The sequence below is a fragment of the Bos javanicus genome, chromosome 11 (assembly GCF_032452875.1).
Source record: "Bos javanicus breed banteng chromosome 11, ARS-OSU_banteng_1.0, whole genome shotgun sequence".
Classification (NCBI taxonomy): Eukaryota; Metazoa; Chordata; class Mammalia; order Artiodactyla; family Bovidae; genus Bos; species Bos javanicus.
This window is the reverse complement of record NC_083878.1, coordinates 2,810,509-2,832,655: the sequence shown is the minus strand read 5'-3', so window position 1 is coordinate 2,832,655 and position 22,147 is coordinate 2,810,509. Positions and strand designations below refer to the sequence as shown.

Genomic DNA, 22,147 nt, shown 5'->3' with positions numbered 1-22,147 from the left:
CTACCCACTCCAGTATCCTGGCCTAGAGAATTCCATGGATTATATAGTCCACGGGGTCACAAAGAGTTGGACAACTGAGAATAATAGATAAAAGATTTCGATAGACTTTTTACAGACGAGGAAAGACAAATATTTGTAAACATACGAAAAGCTGCTCAACCTCCACCTATAATCAGGAAATTGTAAATCAAGATCTTGTAACATGCCCACCAGACTGGCAGGAATGAAAAGGCTAGGCAAGGTCAAGTCCTGGTGAGAACACAGAGTAATAAGAACTCTCATGCCACGCTGATTAGAGTGTAATTGGATATAATTACTTTTGCTTTGAATTTCTCTTCCACTCCTGGGTATATAATTTAGAGGAAGTCTTACACTTGTGACCGACAGATACGTACAAGAATGTTCACAGCAACATTATTATTGTAGAAAAAAGATAAAACCTCAATGTCTACGTATACCACATAATTTGTGGCATAATCTTACAATGGAATATACACAGATATGAAAATGAACTTCATTTATACATACCAATATAAAAATTTAATATTGAGAAAAAATGCAAAACAGATGAATACAGACTGAAAGTTTCCATGTATATAAAAATGCAAAAACAGTATGCTCTTTAAGGTAGCATGCATAGGTGGTAAAAATAACGAAGGAAAGCAAGGATGTGATTATCATGAGACTCAGGGTTGTGGTTATTTCTTGGGTAAGTGGATCTGGGAAGAGCATACAGAGAACTTCTAAGATGCTGAGATAATTTTCTTCCTTTCTAAGAAAATTTTCTGCCTTTTAATCTGGGTGAGGACTTCACGGGTACATATTTTATTATTTATTTTAAACTACACATATTCATTTAATATACTTTTGTATATATTTCATAATTTAAAAACATGTAGTTATGACCAACCTAGATAGCATATTGAAAAGCAGAGACATTACTTTGCCAACAAAGGTCCGTCTAGCCAAGGCTATGGTTTTTCCTGTGGTCATGTATGGATGTGAGAGTTAGACTGTGAAGAAGGCTGAGCGCCGAAGAATTGATGCTTTTGAACTGTGGTGTTGGAGAAGACTCTTGAGAGTCCCTTGGACTGCAAGGAGATCCAACCAGTCCCTTCTAAAGGAGATCAGTCCTGGGTGTTCATTGGAAAGTCTGATGCTAAAGCTGAAACTCCAATACTTTGGCCACCTCATGCGAAGAGGTGATTCATTGGAAAAGACCCTGATGCTGGAAGGGATTGGGGGCAGGAGGAGAAGGGGACAACAGAGGATGAGATGGCTGGATGGCATCACTGACTGGATGGATGTGAGTCTGAGTGAACTCCGGGAGTTGGTGATGGACAGGGAGGACTGGCATGCTGCGATTCATGGGGTCGCAAAGAGTCGGACACGACTGATCGACTGAACTGCACTGAACTGAGAGCATTATGCTAAATGAAAGCAGCAGTTATCAAGGACCATACATTGATTCTACGTATATGAAATGTCCAGAATAGGAAGCACCAGAGGAGGGGCTTCCCATGTGGCTCAGATGGTAAAGAATCTTCCTGCAATGTGGGAGACCCAGGTTTGATCTCTGGGTGGGGAAGATCCCCTGGAGAAGGGGAATCGCTACGCACTCCAGTATTTTTGCCTGGAGAATTCCATGGACAGAGGCTACAGTCCATGGGGTCGCAAACAGCTGGACACACATAAGACAGGAAGTAGATTAGTGGTTGCCTAAGGTTGGGGAATTAGAGGAGAAATAGCAAATGACTGCTATTGGGTACAGGGTTTCTTTTTTGGACTGATAAAAATGTTGTAAAACTAATCACAGTGATCATAGCGCAATTCTGTGAATACTAAAAACTGTTGAACTGTATACTTTGCGTGGATTAATTGTATGGTGTGTGAATTGTATTTCCCCCAAAATAGCTGTTTTTAAAAAAACAGGCAGACAAGTGGGATGCACAGAAAAGCTCTCGCATGATAAGAGGGTGAAGCTGACAAAGATGAGATAGTGTCTAGAGCCATGGTCCTCAAACTTTAGCATGCCGCCCCTTACCTGGACAACTTGTTGAAACCCAGATTGCTGTTCTGTTTTCAGATTCTGTAGATCTGGGGTGAGGCCAAGAATGTGCATTTCTATCAGTTCCCAGGTGATGCTGCTGGCCCAGGGACCACACTTTGGGAACCTTATAGTGCCCAATAAAAGTCCAGTGAGCATATATTAGATGAAAAGATGGGTGGGCGGATGGGTGGTTGGTTGGGTATTCGGGACAGTGGATGGTTGGTAGTTGAATGGATGAATGCACGGATAAGTGGATTCATGGATAGATAGAAGGTGGGCAGCTCTTTTGGGGGAAATACAATTCACACACCATACAACTGATCCATGCATGGCTGGATGAGGGTGGTTCAGAGTAGTAGGAGAGAAGATGGGATTGAGAAGCTGTGGTGTGGAAAGCATGGTAGAGAAGGGCTTGAAGTCAAAACCCAGTTGCAGCTCTTGTCATGGATCCACCACCTACCAGCTGTGCAATGTTTGACAGGTGACTTTACCTCCCCGAAGCTCACTTTCCTCACATCTAATGTGGGTTAACAATGTCTGTGAATGTCCCTTGGGCTGAAAACCTTAAAAGGGCCAACCCAGAGCCCGACATACAGTGGTTTCTCTCTACCCTTCAGTTGGATCTGACTCTTACCATCGTATATTGCTGGGCTGTACTGTGTGGTTGAGACGAGAGGCTTGTAACTCAGGTCCATCTTGTTTCCATAGTGACCAATGCTGACTTCAAATTGGATCAGGTCCTTAAAGTCAGGCATCATGGTGCAGGAAAGGAAGATGACGCACAGCCCATACTTCTGTCGGTTCTGGTGCTTCTAAAACAATAACCCCAACATCCCCAGCATGAGTCAAGGGATGAACAAAGCTATAGAGACAGGCAGGGAGGCAAGCATGAGGTGCCCGGTTTCTTTCATTCAGTGTGAGCCAGGCCATCCCTGAACTCCTGCCCTCTCTCAAAATTCTGCCTTGACTCCAACTCACGTGGCTGATCAAGGGAAGTTCCTCCCATGACTTCTATCACCTGGCCCCTCCACCCAGCCAGCCCTGGTCTTCTCTTCCTGAAGCCAGGCAGGAAAGTCTTCTCCTGGTCCGTCTAGGCTCTGAATTGGCCTGCCCCACCCCTCTTCTTCTGGTCTAAACACCTCCCTTGGATGAGACTGAGTGTGGGCGGGACTGTGTGGTAGAGGGTGCATACACGTGCACATCTGCTCTTGGCTTTTCTCAAGCCCCGTCCCACCACCATGAGCCCATCTTCTCAGGTCCTCTGTCTGTCACATGAGCCCCTCTCTCATTTCTGTTGCCAACCACTGCCCTACTTTTGCATTCTCCCATTCTGTTCACTAACTCAAATCTCTCCTGCCTTAATAAATAACCCTCCCTCTCTCCTCTGAGCCCCTATTTATCTAGGACCTGATCTTGTCTCCTTTAACTTTGCAGCCAAGTTTTATTTTTTTGGTGGTGCTGCATGGCACGCAAGATTTTAGTACCCCGATCAGGACCAGAAATTGAACCACTCCCCCTGCAGTGGAAGCACGGAGCCCTAACCACTGGACTGCCAGGGAAGTCCCTGCAGCCAACTTTCTCTAGACTTGCCTCTATGCACCATAAATAACTTCTCCCTCCCGCCTTCGGCTTCTCTCCTGACCCAAGGCTACTGGTGCCTTCCTCATTACCAGCACACACTTTTGGGTCCTCAGCTTTTCTGTCTGCCACATTCAGACTGTTCTGCTCTCTCCTTTCTGCAACTCTCCCCTCCAGAGGCTGCCCCAGTGTTCCCCTTTGCCAGATCCTTCTCCATCTCCCTGCAACCCCCCTCCTTCTCCCTGCAATCTCATAGGCTGTGATTCTCAATGGGATCCAACCTCAGGTCCCTTCTCCTTTCGTTCCATCTACACTCCCAGGGCAATTCCTCCATAATCTTGGGTAGATCCTGGTGTGCTGATGACAAATGTCTCTATCTAGCAGGCTTAGGGACTGGTCCCCGTGGGTGTCTCACAAGCACGGGTCAAAGATGGGATTCATCATGATAAATGGAATATTTCCTGCCATACTGGTAAACAAAACACATCACAGTCATTAGCAATTGCCACCCCTGACAGTGAGCTGGTGAGCCCTGAGGGAACTCAGGAAGGAAAGACTATCTGCCATCTAGCAGCCATCAGACTGCAGCCATTCCCCATGGTGAACCCTGAGGAAACTCAGGATGTGAAAACACGGATACCGGCCCCAGACAGGTAAGGTGCATATCAAAGGAATGAGGCCAGACTCTTGCATCTTCCCGTACATAGAAAATACCTAAATTCCTTAACTTGAGATGTCTGGTTTTCCTTTAACAATGATCTTTTGATGTTCAGACTACCTGCTCTTTGTTGTAATACTTCTACATGACCTGGCTCCCCTCTTGCCTCCTCAGAGCAGTTCTCTCAGGGTTGAGATGCTGCCTCCAGGGCCTGAAGTCCTAAAAATTCCACTGAATAAAATATAACTCTCAACTTTTAGGTTGTGAATATTTCTTTAAGTCCACAATCATCTCCCTAGACCTGCTCTCCCTTCAGGGAGCCCATGTCTGACCCCACCTCCCCACCTGCGGCAGAAGATGGGCGTTGGCCTCACTTCTTTTTCCTGTTGGTCAGTGACTTTGACCATTGTTTCCAAAGGGTCTCTGCTCTCTCCTCTCCAGCTCTCCTCCCCTGTGACTGTGTCCCCATGTCTCCTGAGTAAGTGGGTGGCCCAATTTTACTTTCATTTAAAGCTATGGTTTTTCCAGTAGTCATGTACAGATGTGAGAGTTGGACCATAAACAAGGTTGAGCTCCAAAGAACTGATGCTTTTGAAATGTGGTGTTGGAGAAGACTCTCGAGAGTCTCTTGGACTACAAGGACTACCAGCCAATTCTAAAGGAAATCAATCCTGAATATTCCTTGAAAGGACTGATGCTGAAGCTGAAGCTCCAGTACTTTGGCCACCTGATGGGAAGAGCCAGCTCATTGGAAAAGACTCTGATGCTGGGAAAGACTGAGGGCAGGAGGAGAAGGGGGTGACAGAGGATGAGATGGTTGGGTGGCATCACCGATTCAATGGACATGAGTCTGAGCAAACTCCAGAAGATAGTGATGGACAGGGAAGCCTGGCATGCTGCAGTCCATGGGGTCACAAAGAGTCAGATACAACTTAGCGACTGAACAACAACAAATCTATTTCTGACATGGCTCCTCCTGTCCCTTCCTGCCTCAGTGGTCCTCCTTGGCCTTCAAGAAGAAATGCAGACTCCTTAGAACATCATTTCTCCTTAACTAGATTGCATGTCTGTTAAATCTAAACCTTGTCTTTACTGGGTCCATTGACCTCCTGGGATTTGGCACAGCAGGAAGCCCCCACTGGGGCTTAGTAAAGACTCAGGTGGAGGGAATTCCCTGGTGGTCCAGTGGTTAAGACCTCCCCTTCCCATGCAGGGGGTGTGGGTTCAACCCCTGAGCGGGAGCTAAGATCCCACATGCCTTGTGGCCAACACATCAAAATGTAAAACAGAAGTAATATTATACAAATTCAATAAACACTTTAAAAATGGTCCACATCAAAAAAATCATTTAAAAAAGACTCAGCTGGATTGAGGAAACATCCCATACATTCAAAAAGAGCATTCCACTCCTGACCCAGGGCTTCTTGCAATGTCAGAGATGGGACCCAGAGGAGACTACAGACAGGCAGAAGGGGTCTCTCTTCCTGGGTTACCTGTCTCCTGTGGTTACCTCTACGCTGATCACATCTAGGGAGAGATCCTTCATCTTAGCTTCTTGACGGGATTTGATGTGGGTGATTAACTCCAGGAAGACCCGGCCTCGATAAGCTAAACCATCCTTGACAATGTTGGGAATATTCTATGGTAATAGGAAGGAAAACAGTAGGAAAAGGAATGAGAGAAAAAAGCAGGAAAAGTCTTTCCTGAAACCTCTGTAGCAAAGACAGAGTTTTTCTGTAACTTTCTGCCTTGGGCTGATCACAGTCCCAGGGAGGAATTCCAGAAACTCCAGTCCTGGCCATGCCTGGAAACCTCTAGGCCCTGAGCCCTCTTCCATACCTGAGGCCTCCTCTTCCTCTTCCTTCATGCTATCTCCAGGCCCACCAAAATTGCCCTGGTCCTGTAAACCCTTTCTGCTTGGAAGGGACTGTGGTAACTATTAAATTATCCCAGGCTGGCCAATCAGGACAAGCCCTGCCCCCTGCAACAGTGATTGGTCCAAGGGGAGCACACATGACCTAGGAAGGCCAATTAGAATGCTTCCTTGGCCTTCCCAATTAGAGGCTACCATGGCCCTGTTCCCATCAGGGAGGCCAGACTGTGGTAGAAACCAATGAGGCCCAGGAAAGAGCAGCAGAGATGAGAGATGGAGTGAGTGTGGGAGAGGCTCCTAAAGGCATTGAGGTCCTGGTTTCTGAGGCTCTTCCTGACTCAGAGGCCTTCCCAGCCCCATTCTCTTCTTTTGCCCATTGGCTTTCTGGTGTTTACTGCCATCCTCTCTCTCTCTCTTTTTTTTTAATTTTTACTGGAGGATGGTTGCTTTAAAATATTGTGTTAGTTTATGCTGTAGGCAAACTATATATCCCCCCTTTTTTGGATTTCCTCTCCATTTAGGTCACCACAAAGCATTGGGTAGAGTTCCCTGTGCTATATAGTAGGGTCTCATTAGTTACCTATCTCATACATGGCAATGTATATACATCAATCTCAAAATCCCAATCCATCCCACCCCCCTTATCACCAGTGTTGAATAACCCAGTGCTCTTCCACATTTACCTGTGCTGTTTCTTTTGCTGCCATGACCTTCCCCCCTGCCCAATCTCTTACCTGAGGTCTCGTCTCAATGCCCCTTCCTTAGTGAATGCCCAGAGCACTCTATCTGCTCCTTTCTTGGGTCACAGCACATGCCTCGGGCTTCTGTGGCCCTTTGTGTACAGGCTTCGAGTCCTCTCCTGGAGTGTCATGGACAGAAACCAGGGCCTGGGCCTCCCCAGGCATCTCCCAGGCCCTGGTGCCTGACACATGGTTGATTTCACCTCCACTATTCCCTAGAGCTGACATAAGAAGCTTACAGGGTCTTCTTCCTTCATCCTGAAAGGGGCCTTTTTACCCCCACGGAGAGTCAAGAAGCTGGGGCCAAAGCAGGGTAGGAAGCCAGAGTACATTCCTGCAAGGGGAAAGGGGTGAGAGAGGGCGGGCTCAGGTGGGAGAGGTGCAGGAGGCAGGGCACAGGGGGCTTGCTTGCCTTCTATTTCAGCTCCAGTGGACGAGATCTGGTTGAGGGACAGGCTGACCGTCCCTATCTCATCATTGCACCTGTTCCTGGGGCTGGAGAGAAACACACCCTGCAGGTAGAGTCCCCAGCCCGGTTCTGATTTCCTCCTCCCTGGTATGTCTTCCAGCCTCCACCCAGTTGCTCACCAGTCCAAGACTCTGAACTTGATGTAGCTGGAGAGGCAGGGAAGCTGCAAAGGGCAAGTGAGAGGGGCAGTGGGTGCCTGCCCAGATGGCCTGGCCTTTGCTGAGACTGGGAGCAGTTGGGAAGTCCTGAGTCTGGGTCAAGGTTTGGCTCTGTTACCAGTGAGCCCAGAGGGACCACTGAGGCTTATGGACCTTTAGCTGGGGGCTCTCCACTGTGTAGGCCCTTTGCCAGGGCCTGGGGAAGGCCTCAGACTATGTCCCATGATCATTTTATATTCCCATTCTTAAAAATGGTCCCTCATTGCATCAGCTCCAGGAGCCGCGAGATGTGGGTCTACCCAACCGTGGAGTCCATGACTGCAGTCCTTACATGGCCCTTCAGTCTGGAGGCAGGTTTACCAAGCCTCTCACGGGGATGTTGCAGGCCTCAAAAGACTTCCTCACATTTAGCAGTTAACCTTTATTTACTATTTAAATTTAAAAAAAAGTTTTTTGGCCACTCAGGGTGGCTTGTCAGATCTTAGTTCCCCAACCAGGGATTGAACCCAGGGCCCGAAGCAGTGAGAGCACAGAGTCCCAGCTGATGGACCAGCACAGAATTCCCTGGCAGTTCATCTCTAAACAGCAGGACATCTGTCTCTTCAGAGAGTAACAATAGCTGCCACTCTGGGGAGGGTTTCCATTGTCCCCAGACTGCCCTGAAAGTCTATGTGGATCACCTCAGTGACCCTTACCCCTACCCCCAACAACTCCAGAAGCCAGGAGCTGTAATCATTCCCATTTTCAGACAGGAACACAGAGGCACAGAGAGGCCAAGGTCCTGAAGTTCCTGTGCACCATGCAGAGCCCTGCCCACTCTGCCATAACCCAGCGAGGTGTGACCATCCTTCTTGACTGAGGGGGACTGAGGCCCAGAGAGGGACAGAAACAGGATGGAACCCAAGCTTCTGACACATGGTTGATTTCAGCTCCACTAGCTGAGCCTGGTGGGCCCTCCATCCTCACACATCCCCTGTTCATGCGGCATGGCTGGGGGTCCTCTGTTCTCCACTCCCCTTGTCCTCTGCCCCTTGCCATAGCGGCTGAGGGTCAGGGGAGCAGGGGAAATAAAGGACTTTCCATGGACTTCCCTGGTGGTCCAGTGGCTATGACTCTATGCTCCCAATGCAGGGGGGCCCGGGTTCAACCCCTGGTCAGGGTACTAGAGCCCACATGCCACAACGAAGACCCAGTGTGGACAAATAAATAAATATATTAAAATACATATAAAAAGAAAGGGCTTTCCCACCGAGCAGCTGTTTAGTAAGCCATGAGATCACCCTGCTTAAGGAAGGACACTGGAAGTGGAGAGAGGGGGGCCCTTGGGCACCCAGGTCTTCCAAAGCACCAAACCCTACAAATTGGTGGAACCATATTTTCATCCATCTTTGAGAATTCTCTTCCCCTTTCCCAGTTCTTTGTTTTGATTCCCCTCCTGTCTGGGGGCCCCTGAACTGCTAACTGGCACAGACCATTGTCAGCAGTGCCCCCTACAGCCTGCCTTGCTCGGGCCCTGACCAGCTGATCTCAGACGCCACTGACTGTGCAAGTGGTCATCCTGCCACTTCACAGGGAGGTCCAGAAGGTTGGCGACAGGCAGAAGGGCTTCTCTGGTGGTCCAGTTGGTAAAGAATTCACCTGCCATGCAGGAGACTGGCTGCAATGCAGGAGACCAGGTTCAATCTCTGGGTCAGGAAGATCCCCTGGAGGAGGGGCATGGCAGCCCACTCCAGTATTCTTGCCTGGAGAACCCATGGAGAGAGGAGCCTGGTGGGCTACCGTCTATGGGGCTGCAAAGAGTTGGACATAACTTAGTGACTGAACTGCCTGCAACAGTCAGGCCGCCCCCCAAACAGCCCCAGCTCTAGAGAGAGACTGCATCTACAGGAAATGGGTGAGAGTCTGGGGATGTTTGGACATCTTCAAACATGAAAGGCCTTTTTCAGGGATGGGGGGGCCTGCCCCTCCTCCACTGTTTTCCAAGCCTGGAGGAAGCTGAACATGAGCGAGGACATCCAAGGCCTGAGCGTCCACAGAGCATCCGAGGATTCCTGTCCTGAGCCTCATCATAGCCAGCACAGGGGGAGAGAGCAAGGGCGCAGAAAGGACTAGGTCCTTCTTTAAGAGTCTAGAAAATCACCCAAGAAGGTAGGGATGAAGAGAAACAGTTAAAAATGCTGACTCACAGAGAAGTAGATGGAGACGTTTCTGGGAGAAGCAGGGAGAAGGGTCCACAGAAAGAAAGAGGGGATCTCCTTTGCTAATTTCACATCACACAAATGTAAGATATGTTGGTGGTGGTGGTGGTGTCAAGTTGCTAAGTGGTGTCCAACTCTTTGCAACCCCATGGACTGCAGCATACCAGGTTCCCTCTGCCACCCTCTCTCCTCCTGCCTGCAATCCTTCCCAGCATCAGGGTCTTTTCCAATGTAAGGTTAAAGGACAGTGAAACGCTCTCTGGGCAGCCAAACGAGTGCCACACAGAGTTCTACACCCTCACACGAGAGTGCTCAAGTCCTCTCTCAGATTGCTGACTCTTATTTTACACACAGTTTTTACAAGCCTGGCACGGAGTCAAAAGTCAGTCAAAGCTCTCACAGGGCTTGGAGAAAACTGGCATGCACACTGCTGACAGGTGACTGAGAAGGACTGGAAAGCTGTAGAAATCAGACTAAAAGCCCCTCCATGTTGACACCATTTAATATAGTCACAAACAGCCCCACGCTGCACATAGCCCAGTACATAACTATGCTCTTGCAGCGCCTCTAAAGCCGTCAACAAAGAGATACAACTATATTCAGGGCACTTTGCTTAGAAGATAAGAAAATGCATAGTACAATTTAAAATGGGTCTTGAAAGTGTTTTTTTTTTTTTTTTTTTTTTAAGTGAAAGGGCATGTTTAAGCTCTCTGGAAAGTTTAGTCTTAGGGCCCATTCATTTCACTTTTTTTCTAACCTGAACTTGATCACTAGTTGAAATCATCTAGGTCATTTATTGGTTTCCCTTTTTTTTGGCTTCACAGCACAGCTTGCACTTGCAGGATCTTCGTTCCCTGATGAGGGATCGAACCCAGACCATCAGCAGTGAAAGTGTGGAGTCCTTACCACTGGACCACCAGGGAACTCACCCCATTCACTTCAAGTAAAGTTCACTGTAATATGTCCCGGGCTTCCTCATGCTCCCTATAAAGCAGAACCCCCTGCCCCCTCCCACCCCTAACTTCCATCACACGCCCCTTACAAAGACCCCTTCTGTTTGTGGGGGGTGAGGAAGAGAAAGCGTGATGAAAAAGCAATACCTGAATCCGGAAGGTCAGGATCTGGTTCCATATCGGGCTCTCGGTTTGGGTCTGCACATGTGTCTTGAGCTGGGAATATCCCAAAGAAATATCAGTCCAGCCTCCCTCCACTGGCCTCACCTCCCAGGCCTTCTGGTCCAGCCTACGGGTGGACCCTGTCTGCAGCACAGAGCTGGTCATGGGAGTCCCTGGTCCAAAGACCCTTTGACAACTTCTCATCAGCTACAACTTCAGTCCTTTGAGTAGCTGTCTAGATCCAGACTCCTTCATATTTTCCCTCAAATCAGCTTTCAATTGATTTAACTTTTAAATAGAGGGTTGCTGGTGCTGCTAAGTCGCTTCAGTCGTGTCCGACTCTGTGCGACCCCATAGATGGAAGCCCACCAGGCTCCCCTGTCCCTGGGATTCTCCAGGCAAGAACACTGGAGTGGGTTGCCATTTCCTTCTCCAGTGCATGAAAGTGAAAAGTCAAAGTGAAGTCGCTCAGTCGTGTCCAACTCTTCACGACCCCATGGACAGCAGCCTACCAGGCTCTTCCGTCCATGGGATTTTCCAGGCAAGAGTACTGAAGTGGGGTGCCATTGCCTTCTCTGAAATAGAGGGTTACTAACTCTATTACATGAATGCAAACATGTTACTTTTGTTAGAGAAATTCTAAAATCCCAACAGTCAGCAACAATGATTCTGATGGCATACTCCTTTTCAAAGTATCACTTGACTTTATTTTTAACCCTAGCCTTATTCCAAGCAATCATGTTGGTAAAATCAAGGGTTAATTGGACTGGTTAAACTTTTGCATACACTCTAAGAAAAATATAGAAATATTAACATTTCTGAAAATACGTGTGCCTCTCCCACCCAACAGTATCTCACCTACTTCCAGAGTACCAAACCACTCACTGGGAAATAAGTACTCAGTGTGGTGCTCTTAAAATATGTCCACACGCTCTTTGGTATGCTCCCCTTCAAAAGGTGGACGCTATCTCCCTCCCCGTTTGTCTGGGCTAGATTTAATGACTTCTTCTAATAGGTAAGATATGGTAGAAATGATGCTCGATGAATCTTGAGACAAATCTACTTAATTTCAGCCCAGAATTCCCCAAATTGGAACACAGGGTCCTTTTTTTTTTTTGCCCATGACATCCATCAGCATGTGCTCAAAGAGCTTCAGGGAACGTTACTCTCACCCAGAACCTCCCATGTCTAGATGCAGAGACTGAGGTTCAAGGGCTCAGTGACAGTTTCAGTGGTGTGCACTTGCAGACTTGTCTCATTCACTGGTCCACTCATCTGTGCATTTCGATGTTTGGTTTTCGGTGGGCATCTTCTCCCCTCAAGGCACTAGGCACAGCTCTGGGAAACGGGCCAACTAAGCCACGGCCTCCACCTTCACAGAGACCCTCCCTGGTCCCATGGAGTCTCATCACTCATAAATGGGATATGACTCCTGGGGTCCTGGCCTCCGACCCAGTCCTTTCCTCCATGCTATTTTTTTCTAGGTGCCAATGTCTCTAAGCTTCAGACCGTTTTTATGCTTACCTTTTCCCCAATTAGTTCCACCTCCAACATAGGACTCACAGAGTAGTGTTTCTCTAAGAATAAGAAGTTAAAAGATTTCTGTGGCAGCATTATTTTTTCAGGAGGAGGAGATGGAGTAGAGACAGGACCTCCTAATGAAGACCTCCGTCATAATTTGGTTTTATGCCCCCTGGGCAGACCCCTCCCACTTTCACTCTGTTCCCCTGTGCCACTGTGTGTCCTGGCACACAACCGGGGTGGGGGCTGGCACAAGGAACCTTGACTATGGGCATTAAGGACAGGTCAGGGGCGCGTGGCCCATTTTAAAGGCGCCTTCATAAAACCATTCTCGGTGGGTTTCAGCCTCCCCCTCCCCCCAACCCCAAGTCTTAAGGTCAAAATGGAACTGGGGAGCCCTGTGAGAAACCAAGGTGGTCCCCGGTAGGGAAGCTCAGGGCTACTCCCGCCCCTGCCCTGACTGACTGAGGTGGAGGTCCTCGGCGCAGTAGATGAAGAACTGAAGGTAGGCTATGCTGATGGGCACCACCGACGACTTGAAGATCCGGGTGTCCGTGTCGTCAACCCTATAGATCAGTTTTTGGTCGACCTGGAGAGAGTCACAAGGAGGTCACAGGCCACCAGATTCGGCTGGTTGGTTGGGGTGGGGATGGGCAGCCTGGAAGCGACACAGTGAACAGGGAAAGCCTGTGAAGAGCGGTGGCTGCTTGGGGGTTGGGGTGGTCACCCACGGAAGCAGCCAGGCTAACAAGTGCTCCTGAGGTGTGGGGGGCAGCCTCACCGGTGCCTGGTCTCCCACACCGAGGGCACAGATGGTGACTTTCAGGTAGCCTCTCACACCACTGTTGCGTTCGTTTGGCTGGCAGAGGCCAAGCCATTTCCTCAGGAGTGTGTGACCTGGAGAGGCAGAGGGCCCGTGGGAGACCAGCCTCCAGGTCCCCCCATCTCCCCTGGAACCAGTCTTTGCTTCTGTAGTGGGGGCAGCTGTGTGGAAAAGTGTCTCATATATTCTGGTTTCCACCCAGGGGCAGAGGGAAATGGGACTCACTTCTTTGTGCTTAGTCATTCAGTCGTGTCCGACTCTTTGCAACGCCATGGACTGTAGCCCGCCAGGCTCCTCTGTCCATGTGATTTTCCAGGCAAGAATACTGGAGTGGGAAGCCATTTCCTACTCCAGGGAATCTTCCCAACCCAGGGATCAAACCTGCATCTCCTGCATTGGCAGGCGGATTCTTTACCCGATGAACCATTGGGGAAACCATAAAGTACAGTATCATTAAGCAAAAGCCATGAAGTATAGTCAAATGTTGTCAAGTACAGAAAACAACTCACACCCTCTCCCCGTCCCCCATGTTGAGTACACAGGAATTTTGAGATGATTTCAGCACCTGACTGCTTTTTCTCAGAAGACAATCACATTTCCACCAATGGTTGCCTACCTGGACAGTTGTAGATGAACCCAATATCTGTCTGAAAACACAGGAGTAGAGAAAGGACTAGTTAGGGTCTCCAGCCAATATTTGTAACAACCAACCAGCTTGATGACAATTCATGTACTTTGTTGTTGTCGCATTGCTAAGTCGTGTCTGACTGTTTGTGACCCCATGAACTGCAGCACACCAGGCTTCCGGGTCCTTCACTATCTCCCGAAGTTTGCTCAAACTCATGTCCATTGACGCAGTGAAGCTATCTAACCATCTCATCCTCTGCCGCCCCTTCTCCTCTTGCCCTCAGTCTTTCCCAGCATCAGAGTCTTTTCCAATGAGTCGGCTCTCATGGACTTGTCCCGCCCTGGCTCCTTTCATCTTTACAGCAACCTGGAAGTTGACCCACTGTAATCTCCACTCTACAGAGGCAAATGTTGAGTTTGAGCCAAGAGCCCAAAGTCTTACAACTAGTAAGTAAGGAGGTTTGGGTTGAAAGGACCCTGACCACCACCAGCACGCTGACAAACACAGCCTTGTCCTTCCCTACGCCTGTGGAGGAAAGTGTTTATCCCATCCTGGGGAAGAGGATGGTTGAGGAGCTGGCCAACAGACTATGGGTTTTCCTCTTTCCCTGGGAGATAGATGTTCTGTTTGCTTGTTTTGATGTGGACCATTTTTAAGGTCTTTATTGAATTTGTAACAACACTGCTTCAGTTTTGGTTTTGGTTTTTTGAAGCATGTGGAATCCTAGCTCTCCGACTAGGGATCTAACCTGTGTTCCCTGCAGTGGAAGTGCAGAGTCTTAACCACTGGACCACCGGGGAAGTCGCTATGCTCATCATCTTGATTGTGATAATGGTTTCAAATACATATTTGAAAATGTATCAAATTATACATTTAAAATGTTTATATATCATTGTATGTCAATTATATCTCAATAAAGCTGGAAGAAAACAAACCAAAACAAAACTTATTCTCTAATGGGCAATAGATCTAGGCAGTGATCATCAATAGCTGTTAACAACAAAAAAAAGAGACCGGCAGTCATTCTGTGCCTGTAGGTGATGTCATCTTGCCAAATAATTGACCTAAGTCTGATCCAGCCTCTAGATAGCAAATACCTGGGCGGAGGATCCTGAGATGTGAGCCGCTGGAGGTACAGTCAGCAAAATCCAGACTGAGGGAAAACTCTGCAGAACAAACTATCCAGTTGCTTCAAAAAATAAACGACCAGACTTCCCTAGTGGTCCAGTGCTTAAGAATCCACCTTACCATACAGGGAACACAGGTTCGATCCCTCGTGGGGGAACTAAGATCTCATGTGCTGTGGGGTAACCAAGCCCGTGAGCCACAATTATGGAGCCCTCGTATCATGACTAGAGTCTGCAAGCTACTCTGAAAGTGCTTGCATGACACAATGAACATCCTGAGTGCCAAACTGAGACCTAAGGCAGCTGAATAAATAGTAAAAAAAGAAAAAGAAATGCAAAGAAAATTAGGGTGCAGGACCAACTGAATAAAATACACCTAAAAATACATTTTGATCAACTGCAATATGTGCACTTGGTTTGGATCCTGATTTGAATAAACTGTAGAAGGAATTCATGAGACAATTAGGGATATTTGAACACTGACTAGATATTTAGTGCTAGCCAGGAATTAGAAAGGTGTTTAGATGTTGTCATTATATTTAATTATGCTTAATAAAGTCTGTATGTTTTTAAAATAGGTAATGAAATATTTTAAAGTAAAATGATATGTCTGAGATTGGATTCAAAATATTTAGGTTGGTACAAAGCAATTGCAGTTTCGGGTCATCAATTTTAAATCAGTCATGTCAGACTTTTTGCAACCCCATGGGCTGTAGCCCACCAGGCTCTGTTGTTCATGGGATTCTCCAGGCAAGAGTACTGGAGTGGGTTGCCATTTTCTACTCCAGGAGATCTGCCCAACTCAGAGATCCCCAACCATTCTAGAATTTCTTAATTCCTAGGCCTGTGCTGCTTCTTTGAGAGTTAGTTGGGAGAGGGGCAGGTTATGAAAATTCACATGCTTATTACAAGTTGTGAGAAAGAAACCTTCCTTTGACTTGTCCTAAATTTGCCTTTCCCAAGGGTAGGGCCCTTTCCCAAGAGTTGCCAGATTTAGCAAATAAAAATACAGATGCCAGTTTAAATTAGGATTACAGATAAATAACGACCTTTTTTTTGGTAAACGTAGGTCCCCAGCAATATTTCATGAAGAGCCATGAAATATTGGGGACATACTTACATTTAAAAAGTACCTGTTGTTTAAGATTAAAAATTTCCAGGGCCTCCTGGATTTAATCTGGCAACCCTACCTTTTGGTTAGCCCTTCATGATTGAGTGAACGTTCCTCATTTCTCAACCTGGATCTTTCCCAAAGCAAATCTTTTCACTCTGTCCTCAGGGGCAGTCTTTCTCCAGGTTTTCCAACAACTGGTTGACCTTTTGGATCCTCTGTTTCCATTTTTTGGAGACAGAGATGTGAGCTGTGTCCATAAATATTCAAAGTGTGGGGGAATCAAGGTGGAACCCAGCACTCTCATAAATGTTACATACTTTAATCCTCACAAAAATCCTGTGGGTTGAGTATATTACTATCCCCATTTTACAGATGAGCAAGTAGAGGCTCCGAATAACTTGTCTAAATCACCCAGTGGGTAGGTGGATCAACAACTGGATCTTCCTGCATGAAAATCCAAGTCCTTTTCCCTAGCCTGGGGCAAGTAGCCCTGGGTGGGTCTCTGTAACTATTTCACCAAACCTCCTCCTCCATCCAGTGCTCACTTGGAATCTCCCGATCTCTGCGTTGAATCTCATCACTGAGGAATTCATCACCTGCAGGGAGTTCCCAGAAAGATTTGTTATTTACAACCCCGATTTCCCAAACCCCATGGGAGGAATCGGCAGGGTACATCTGGGCTCTCCAGGACTGACTCAACTTCCTAATGACTGACACTTCCAAGTAGTGTTTCTCATTTAATTCTCAGAGGAGCCCTGAGAAGCTCAGATTTTTAGTCCCACTTTCAGGATGAGGAATTTGATCCGAGAGGTCAATTCCGTTGGTCTCCACAAAGCAAACTTGCTCTCAGCTTTCTCCTCTGCATCCTGTCTTGGCTGTTTCCTAAGAACTCTTCAAGGGAGAAGCCTTACTCTCACTAGCCCCGTGCTGGGCACATAGGAGGCATTTGATAAAGACAAGTTCCTCATTGTTACTGGGCTCCCTGGGGTCGGAGAATGGAACGTCTCATTTGGAAGGGACGTTTGAGGGGTCCTTTGGTGGCATGAAAATCCTGGTACATGGGAAAGGGTTGCTTTGTTCACCTTGGAGCTAAGCTCAGGGCCTATCAGTTGGCATTTCATAACATTCATTGAATGAACGAATAAATGGATGGATGGATGGATGGATCGGGCGGGCATCTGGCTGCTAGGGTGAAGAAGGTGGCAGAGATGCTGCCTTGGGGTCAGAAAGACCATCCGATGTGACTCTATCTCTACAGATGGGGCTGGAGGGAAGTGAAGAACTTTTCAGAATTGAGGTGGGACAAGAAAAGTGAACCCGTCTTGCCTGGCTCCTCACCTGGATTAAGATAATCTCATCGAAGAACTTCATAGGAGCCTCATAAAAATTCTGAAAGAAGATCTGAAGTACAGAGAATGGGAGGGGGTGGGGATGGGAGTAGGAAACGTGTCTCCATCACATCCCCCAGGGACTGAGCAAGCCTGAAGCCTCCAACTAAGAGACTTCTGCCTTCGTTTGCCCATTCCGGTGACCTTCAGCTCCTTACCACCCACGTGTTCTGCTTGCAGAAGCAGAGACCCGCCAGGTCCTAAACGATTTTTTATCCAGAAAAGCGTGGTGTAGGAGATCCCTGGAGGGCCTGGGAGCAGCTCAGAGCCCATCAAACTGCCCTGGGACGGAGATGAAAGTGTCCGCCTCTCCCTAGATCGCCCTGTCTGTCCACCACACCCCCACTCCCTGGTGCAGCCAGAACCTCCTCCCCCCAGAGCAGACCTGGCCCTGTCACTCTCCTGCTTGAGTCCCTCCATGGCTCTCAAGTCCCATCCAAGATGAGGCCCCAGCACGTTTTGCAGGCTTACCTACAGCCAGCCCCCCATCCCAGCTCCACCCATGTCTAGTTTTGCCAACCAGCCCTACTGTTTCTTCCTTCCAGGTCTCTGAGAACACAATTCCTTTTTCCTGAATTATCTTTCTCCATCTTGTCCCTCTTCCCTTGGTAGACTCTTCCTTCAAGGTTTCAGGAGACTTTTCTGAGTCCTCTCCACCCTCTGTTCCCTGCCCCCACTGTGCTTCTCTCTTTTCTTTGGTGGTCTAATCACAAATTAATTCAGTGCCTATTTATGGAGTTCTTATTGCATCCATCATGATGCCAGGTTGGGAGGCCCCAGTGGCGGCAAAGTCAGCATTGTTGTTCAGTCGCTCAGTCGTGTCTGACTCTTTGTGACCCCATGGACAGCAGCACACCAGGCTTCCCTGTCCCTCACCAACTCCCAGAGCTTGCTCAAACTCATCCATGGAGTCGGTGATGTCATCCTACCATCTCATCCTCTGCTGTCCCCTTCTCCTCCTGCTTTCAATCTTTCCCAGCATCATGGTCTTTTCTAATGAGTCAGTTCTTCACATCAGGTGGCCAAAGTATTGGAGCTTCAGCTTCAGCATCAGTCCTTCCAATGAATATTCAGGACTGATCTCCTTTAGGATTGACTGGTTTGATCCTCTTGCAATCCAAAGGATTCTCGAGAGTCTTCTCCAGCGCCATAGTTTGAAAGCATCAATTCTTCAGCGCTCAGCTTTCTTTATGGTCCAACTCTCATATCCGTACCTGACTACTAGAAAAACCATAGCTTTCAGCTATGCAAACCTTTGTCAGCAAAGTGATGCCTCTGCTTTTTAATACAGAGACATTGAAGTTGTCTAGGTTTGTCACAGCTCTTCTTCCAAGGAACAAGTGTCTTTTAATTTCATGGCTGTAGTCACCGTCAGCAGTGATTTTGGAGCCCAAGAAAAGAAAGTCTGTCACTGCTTCCACTTTTCCCCCTTCTATTTGCCATGAAGTGATAGGGCCGGATTGCTATCACTTCTACATGGGGCCTGCGCTTTCTGGTTGCATCAGCGGCCCTCCCAGATCTTTATCCCCCAGGCCCTGCCCCCCCAGATTCCTGTCTCCCCAGATCTCTGTCCCCTCACATCCCTGTCCACTGCAGTCTTGCCCCATCGTCATCACCTATGTGTCCACGTGCTATGCTCTCCGTGGTGTTTGACCATCTGTGCCCAGTTTTGTGGGACAAACAAATGAAAGCAGCAGAGTCGGGGAGCAAGCTTGCCATCCACCAGCAGGAAATGCCTAGCCCTTGGCCGGCCCCTTTGACCCAAGTACCCCATTCAGCTCCGAAGGGCATGGGCCACCCACCTCATTGAAGAAAGGGTTGTTCCCCATCTTGATCCGTGAGTGGTGCTGGTGGCCTCCGATGACCACCTTCACCACTGGCTTGATGTCGTTGCCCATCAGCTGCCGGGCTTCAAACACCTGCACTCGGACCTGCAGGGGAGAGACCAGGGGAAACTGACTTTGGGGGTCCAGGCTCCTATTTGTCAAGGGGGACTCTTCTCTGAAAGAACAATATGTTCTGGTAAGAAGCATAGATAGAAAGGGGCCCCAAAGCCCTGAGAAGGCTCTGGTTCCCTCTGTTTCTTCCTAAGGGAACTGTCACCTCCTCTTTGCCTTTTCATTTTGGGTGGACACAGGGTTTACTGAATGGGAGGGACTTGTTACAGAATAGGGTCGAACATTTCTCAGTTGCTGTTGTTCTGTTTTGTTTGTTTTGAATATTTATTTGACTGCACCAAGTCTCAGTTACGGCATGTGGGTCTAGCTCCCCGACCAGGGATTGAACCTGGGGCCCCTGCACTGGGAGTGCAGGGTCTCAGCTGCTAGACCACCGGGGAAGTCCCAGTATCTTGTCTTTTATACTTGTGATCTTTTTACAGACCTGAACACTTTATTTATTTTTATTTAATTATTTATTTGTTACCAGAGATAAGGAAGTGTATTTCATTGTGATAAAAGCACCAGTTAATGACGAGGACATATAAAGATTATAAGCATTTTTGTTTATACCCTGATGACAGATCTTCACAATATATGAAGCAAAAGCTGATAGAGGTATAAAGAGAAAGAAGCAAAAACTCTTCTCTCTATTGATATAACAGGTAGGCAGAAAATCATCATTACATTAGAATAGCACCATCAATCAACTTGGCTTCCCCAGTGGCTCAGCGGTAAAGAACCCACCAACCAAGGCAGGAGACTGGGTTCCATCCCTGGGTCGGGAAGATCCCCTGGAGAAGGAAATGGCAACCCACTCCAGGATTCTTGCCTGGAGAATCCCATGGACAGAGGAGGCTGGTGGGCTACAGTCCATGGAGTCGCAAAAGAATTGGACGTGACTTAGAGACTAAAGAACAAACAACAATCAATCAACTTGACCTGATGGACATTTATAGACTATTTGATCCAGCAGTGGCAGAATGCAAATTATTCTTAAGTGTGCACAGAATATTTACCAAGAAACACCATATTCTGGTACATAAAACATGTTTCAATAAATTAAAAAATAATCATTCATGTTATGGTTTGCCTTTTTTTTTTTTTTACCATAATGGTATTAATTTATTTTACTTTTTCAGTGTTTGTTGGAGAATAGTTGATTTACAATGCTGTGTTGGTAGGCACTGAACATTTTAAACTTCTCTGCAGTTGAATCTATGATCTGTGCTTCTTCTGCTCTCCTGAGACTCAGTGAAGGGCCTCACCTGGAAGTGCTGAGGCTTTGGGGACAGAGCCTTGTGCACTGTGGCGCTGGGAAACATCAGCTTCTGCTTGGCCACCTCTTGAGCTGTTATGGCCAGGAGGTCTTCATCGCCTGGGGAAACAGCCCAGTGTGGGCTCTCATGGGGGAGAGCAGGATACTTGGGGGCATGTCCCCCCTTTCATCGTTCTGTCCCCAGTGTCCCCAGTGCTAACTAAAATCACAGCCAAGAGGCCCTGGCAAGGGCACATGCCCTTCCAGAACCCTCCATGGCCCCACCTACCCTCGGTACCCCTGGCCTCACTGTACATGGGCGGGGCATGCTCTGGGGAACGGTCATCCTTGCCTCTCTCTGCAGCCCCTTGGAGGCTGAGTCTTATGTCTACGGTGACAAGTAGACATACTGGGGAGGTGTCTGGAGAGCTCACAATCCTATAGGCCTCAAGGCTTGGGTCTCCAAGATCCCCAAGAGCCCATCCTGCTACGGTTGGAGAAGTGCAGGGCTCAGCCCCGTGGAAGTACATACCAATCTTCTCGATATCCTTGTAGGTCATAAGGGCTGCCTGTAAGGTGACAGTGCACTGCAAGGCAAAGGCAGGGAGCTGTAAGATCCTGCAATCCCCGGCAAGATCACGGCACTGGAACCTGGTCCATCCTGGCAGGACTCACACCCAGCCATCCTGGGTGGAGTGATGCTGACCATGGTACAGGACCCCACCGGGGGGACTGTGCAGTCTGGGGTGGAGGGAGGTCATGAACTGATGGGGAGAGAGCAATGGGTCACTGAGGACAGGGCTGAAGAACAGAGGAGGCGCGCGGCAGTGGTGGTGACAGAACAGAATGCCGCAGGGTGGGGAGGAGAGAGAGGTGACTTGGGACCAGTCTAGAACCACTGATGCTAGCCCAACATCTCATGACGCCTTGTGGGAACTCCAGCAAACACCCAACTGACCTCTTGCCTCCAAGCGCCCTCACTGCTCAGCCATCGTCAGAATTGACCCCTGAACGCCCTAAGTGCCCTAAACTATCAGAGTAAAGTCACAGCGTATCTGCGTAAACCCCGCAAGGCCCTTTCCTTCCGGCCTCTGGCCGCTGCCCAATCTCCGCTCTCCCATAGTCAGGCCTTCTCGGCCCCTCCCCCAGTGCAGGCAGCCCACCCTCCTGAACAGGCCAGGCTGCCTTTTGTCCCTCCAGCCTCCACACAAGCACCTTATATTCCTGCCAGGGGCTGTCTTTCTTTCCTATCCATTGGGCAAACTCATGTGCTGCTGTGCTTAGTCGCTCCATCATGTCTGACTCTTTGCGACCACATGGACTACAGCCCACCAGGCTCCTCTGGGGATTTTCCAGGCAAGAATATTGGAGTGGGTTGCCATGCCCACTTCCAGGGGATCTTCCCAACCCAGGGACTGAACTTGTGTCTCCTGAATTTCAGGTGGATTCTTTACCATCTGAGCCACCACGGCTCTCCTTAAAAACCATCTATAGGGCTTCCCTGGTGGCTCA

At 48.3% G+C, this 22,147-nt stretch overlaps 1 protein-coding gene across 9 annotated transcripts in view; it reads right to left on the bottom strand.

Moving 5' to 3' along the window:
* Window positions 1–22,147, bottom strand: part of FER1L5 (fer-1 like family member 5) — a 54,137-nt gene that overhangs the window by 27,617 nt on the left and 4,373 nt on the right. For 6 of the 9 annotated variants that reach the window (XM_061431518.1, XM_061431517.1, XM_061431515.1 and 3 more), the window contains exons 5-18: window positions 21,168–21,222; window positions 20,646–20,755; window positions 19,243–19,371; window positions 17,391–17,453; window positions 16,598–16,648; window positions 13,800–13,830; window positions 13,142–13,257; window positions 12,826–12,949; window positions 12,364–12,416; window positions 10,825–10,893; window positions 7,488–7,531; window positions 7,139–7,394; window positions 5,797–5,925; window positions 2,685–2,862 (exon numbers count right to left, since the gene is read on the bottom strand). In XM_061431518.1, the coding sequence (XP_061287502.1) occupies window positions 2,685–2,862; window positions 5,797–5,925; window positions 7,139–7,394; window positions 7,488–7,531; window positions 10,825–10,893; window positions 12,364–12,416; window positions 12,826–12,949; window positions 13,142–13,257; window positions 13,800–13,830; window positions 16,598–16,648; window positions 17,391–17,453; window positions 19,243–19,371; window positions 20,646–20,755; window positions 21,168–21,222 (1,408 nt within the window). The remainder of the gene's footprint in view (window positions 1–2,684; window positions 2,863–5,796; window positions 5,926–7,138; window positions 7,395–7,487; window positions 7,532–10,824; window positions 10,894–12,363; window positions 12,417–12,825; window positions 12,950–13,141; window positions 13,258–13,799; window positions 13,831–16,597; window positions 16,649–17,390; window positions 17,454–19,242; window positions 19,372–20,645; window positions 20,756–21,167; window positions 21,223–22,147) is intronic. The other 3 variants (XM_061431512.1, XM_061431514.1, XM_061431519.1) reach the window with 1 other exon arrangement.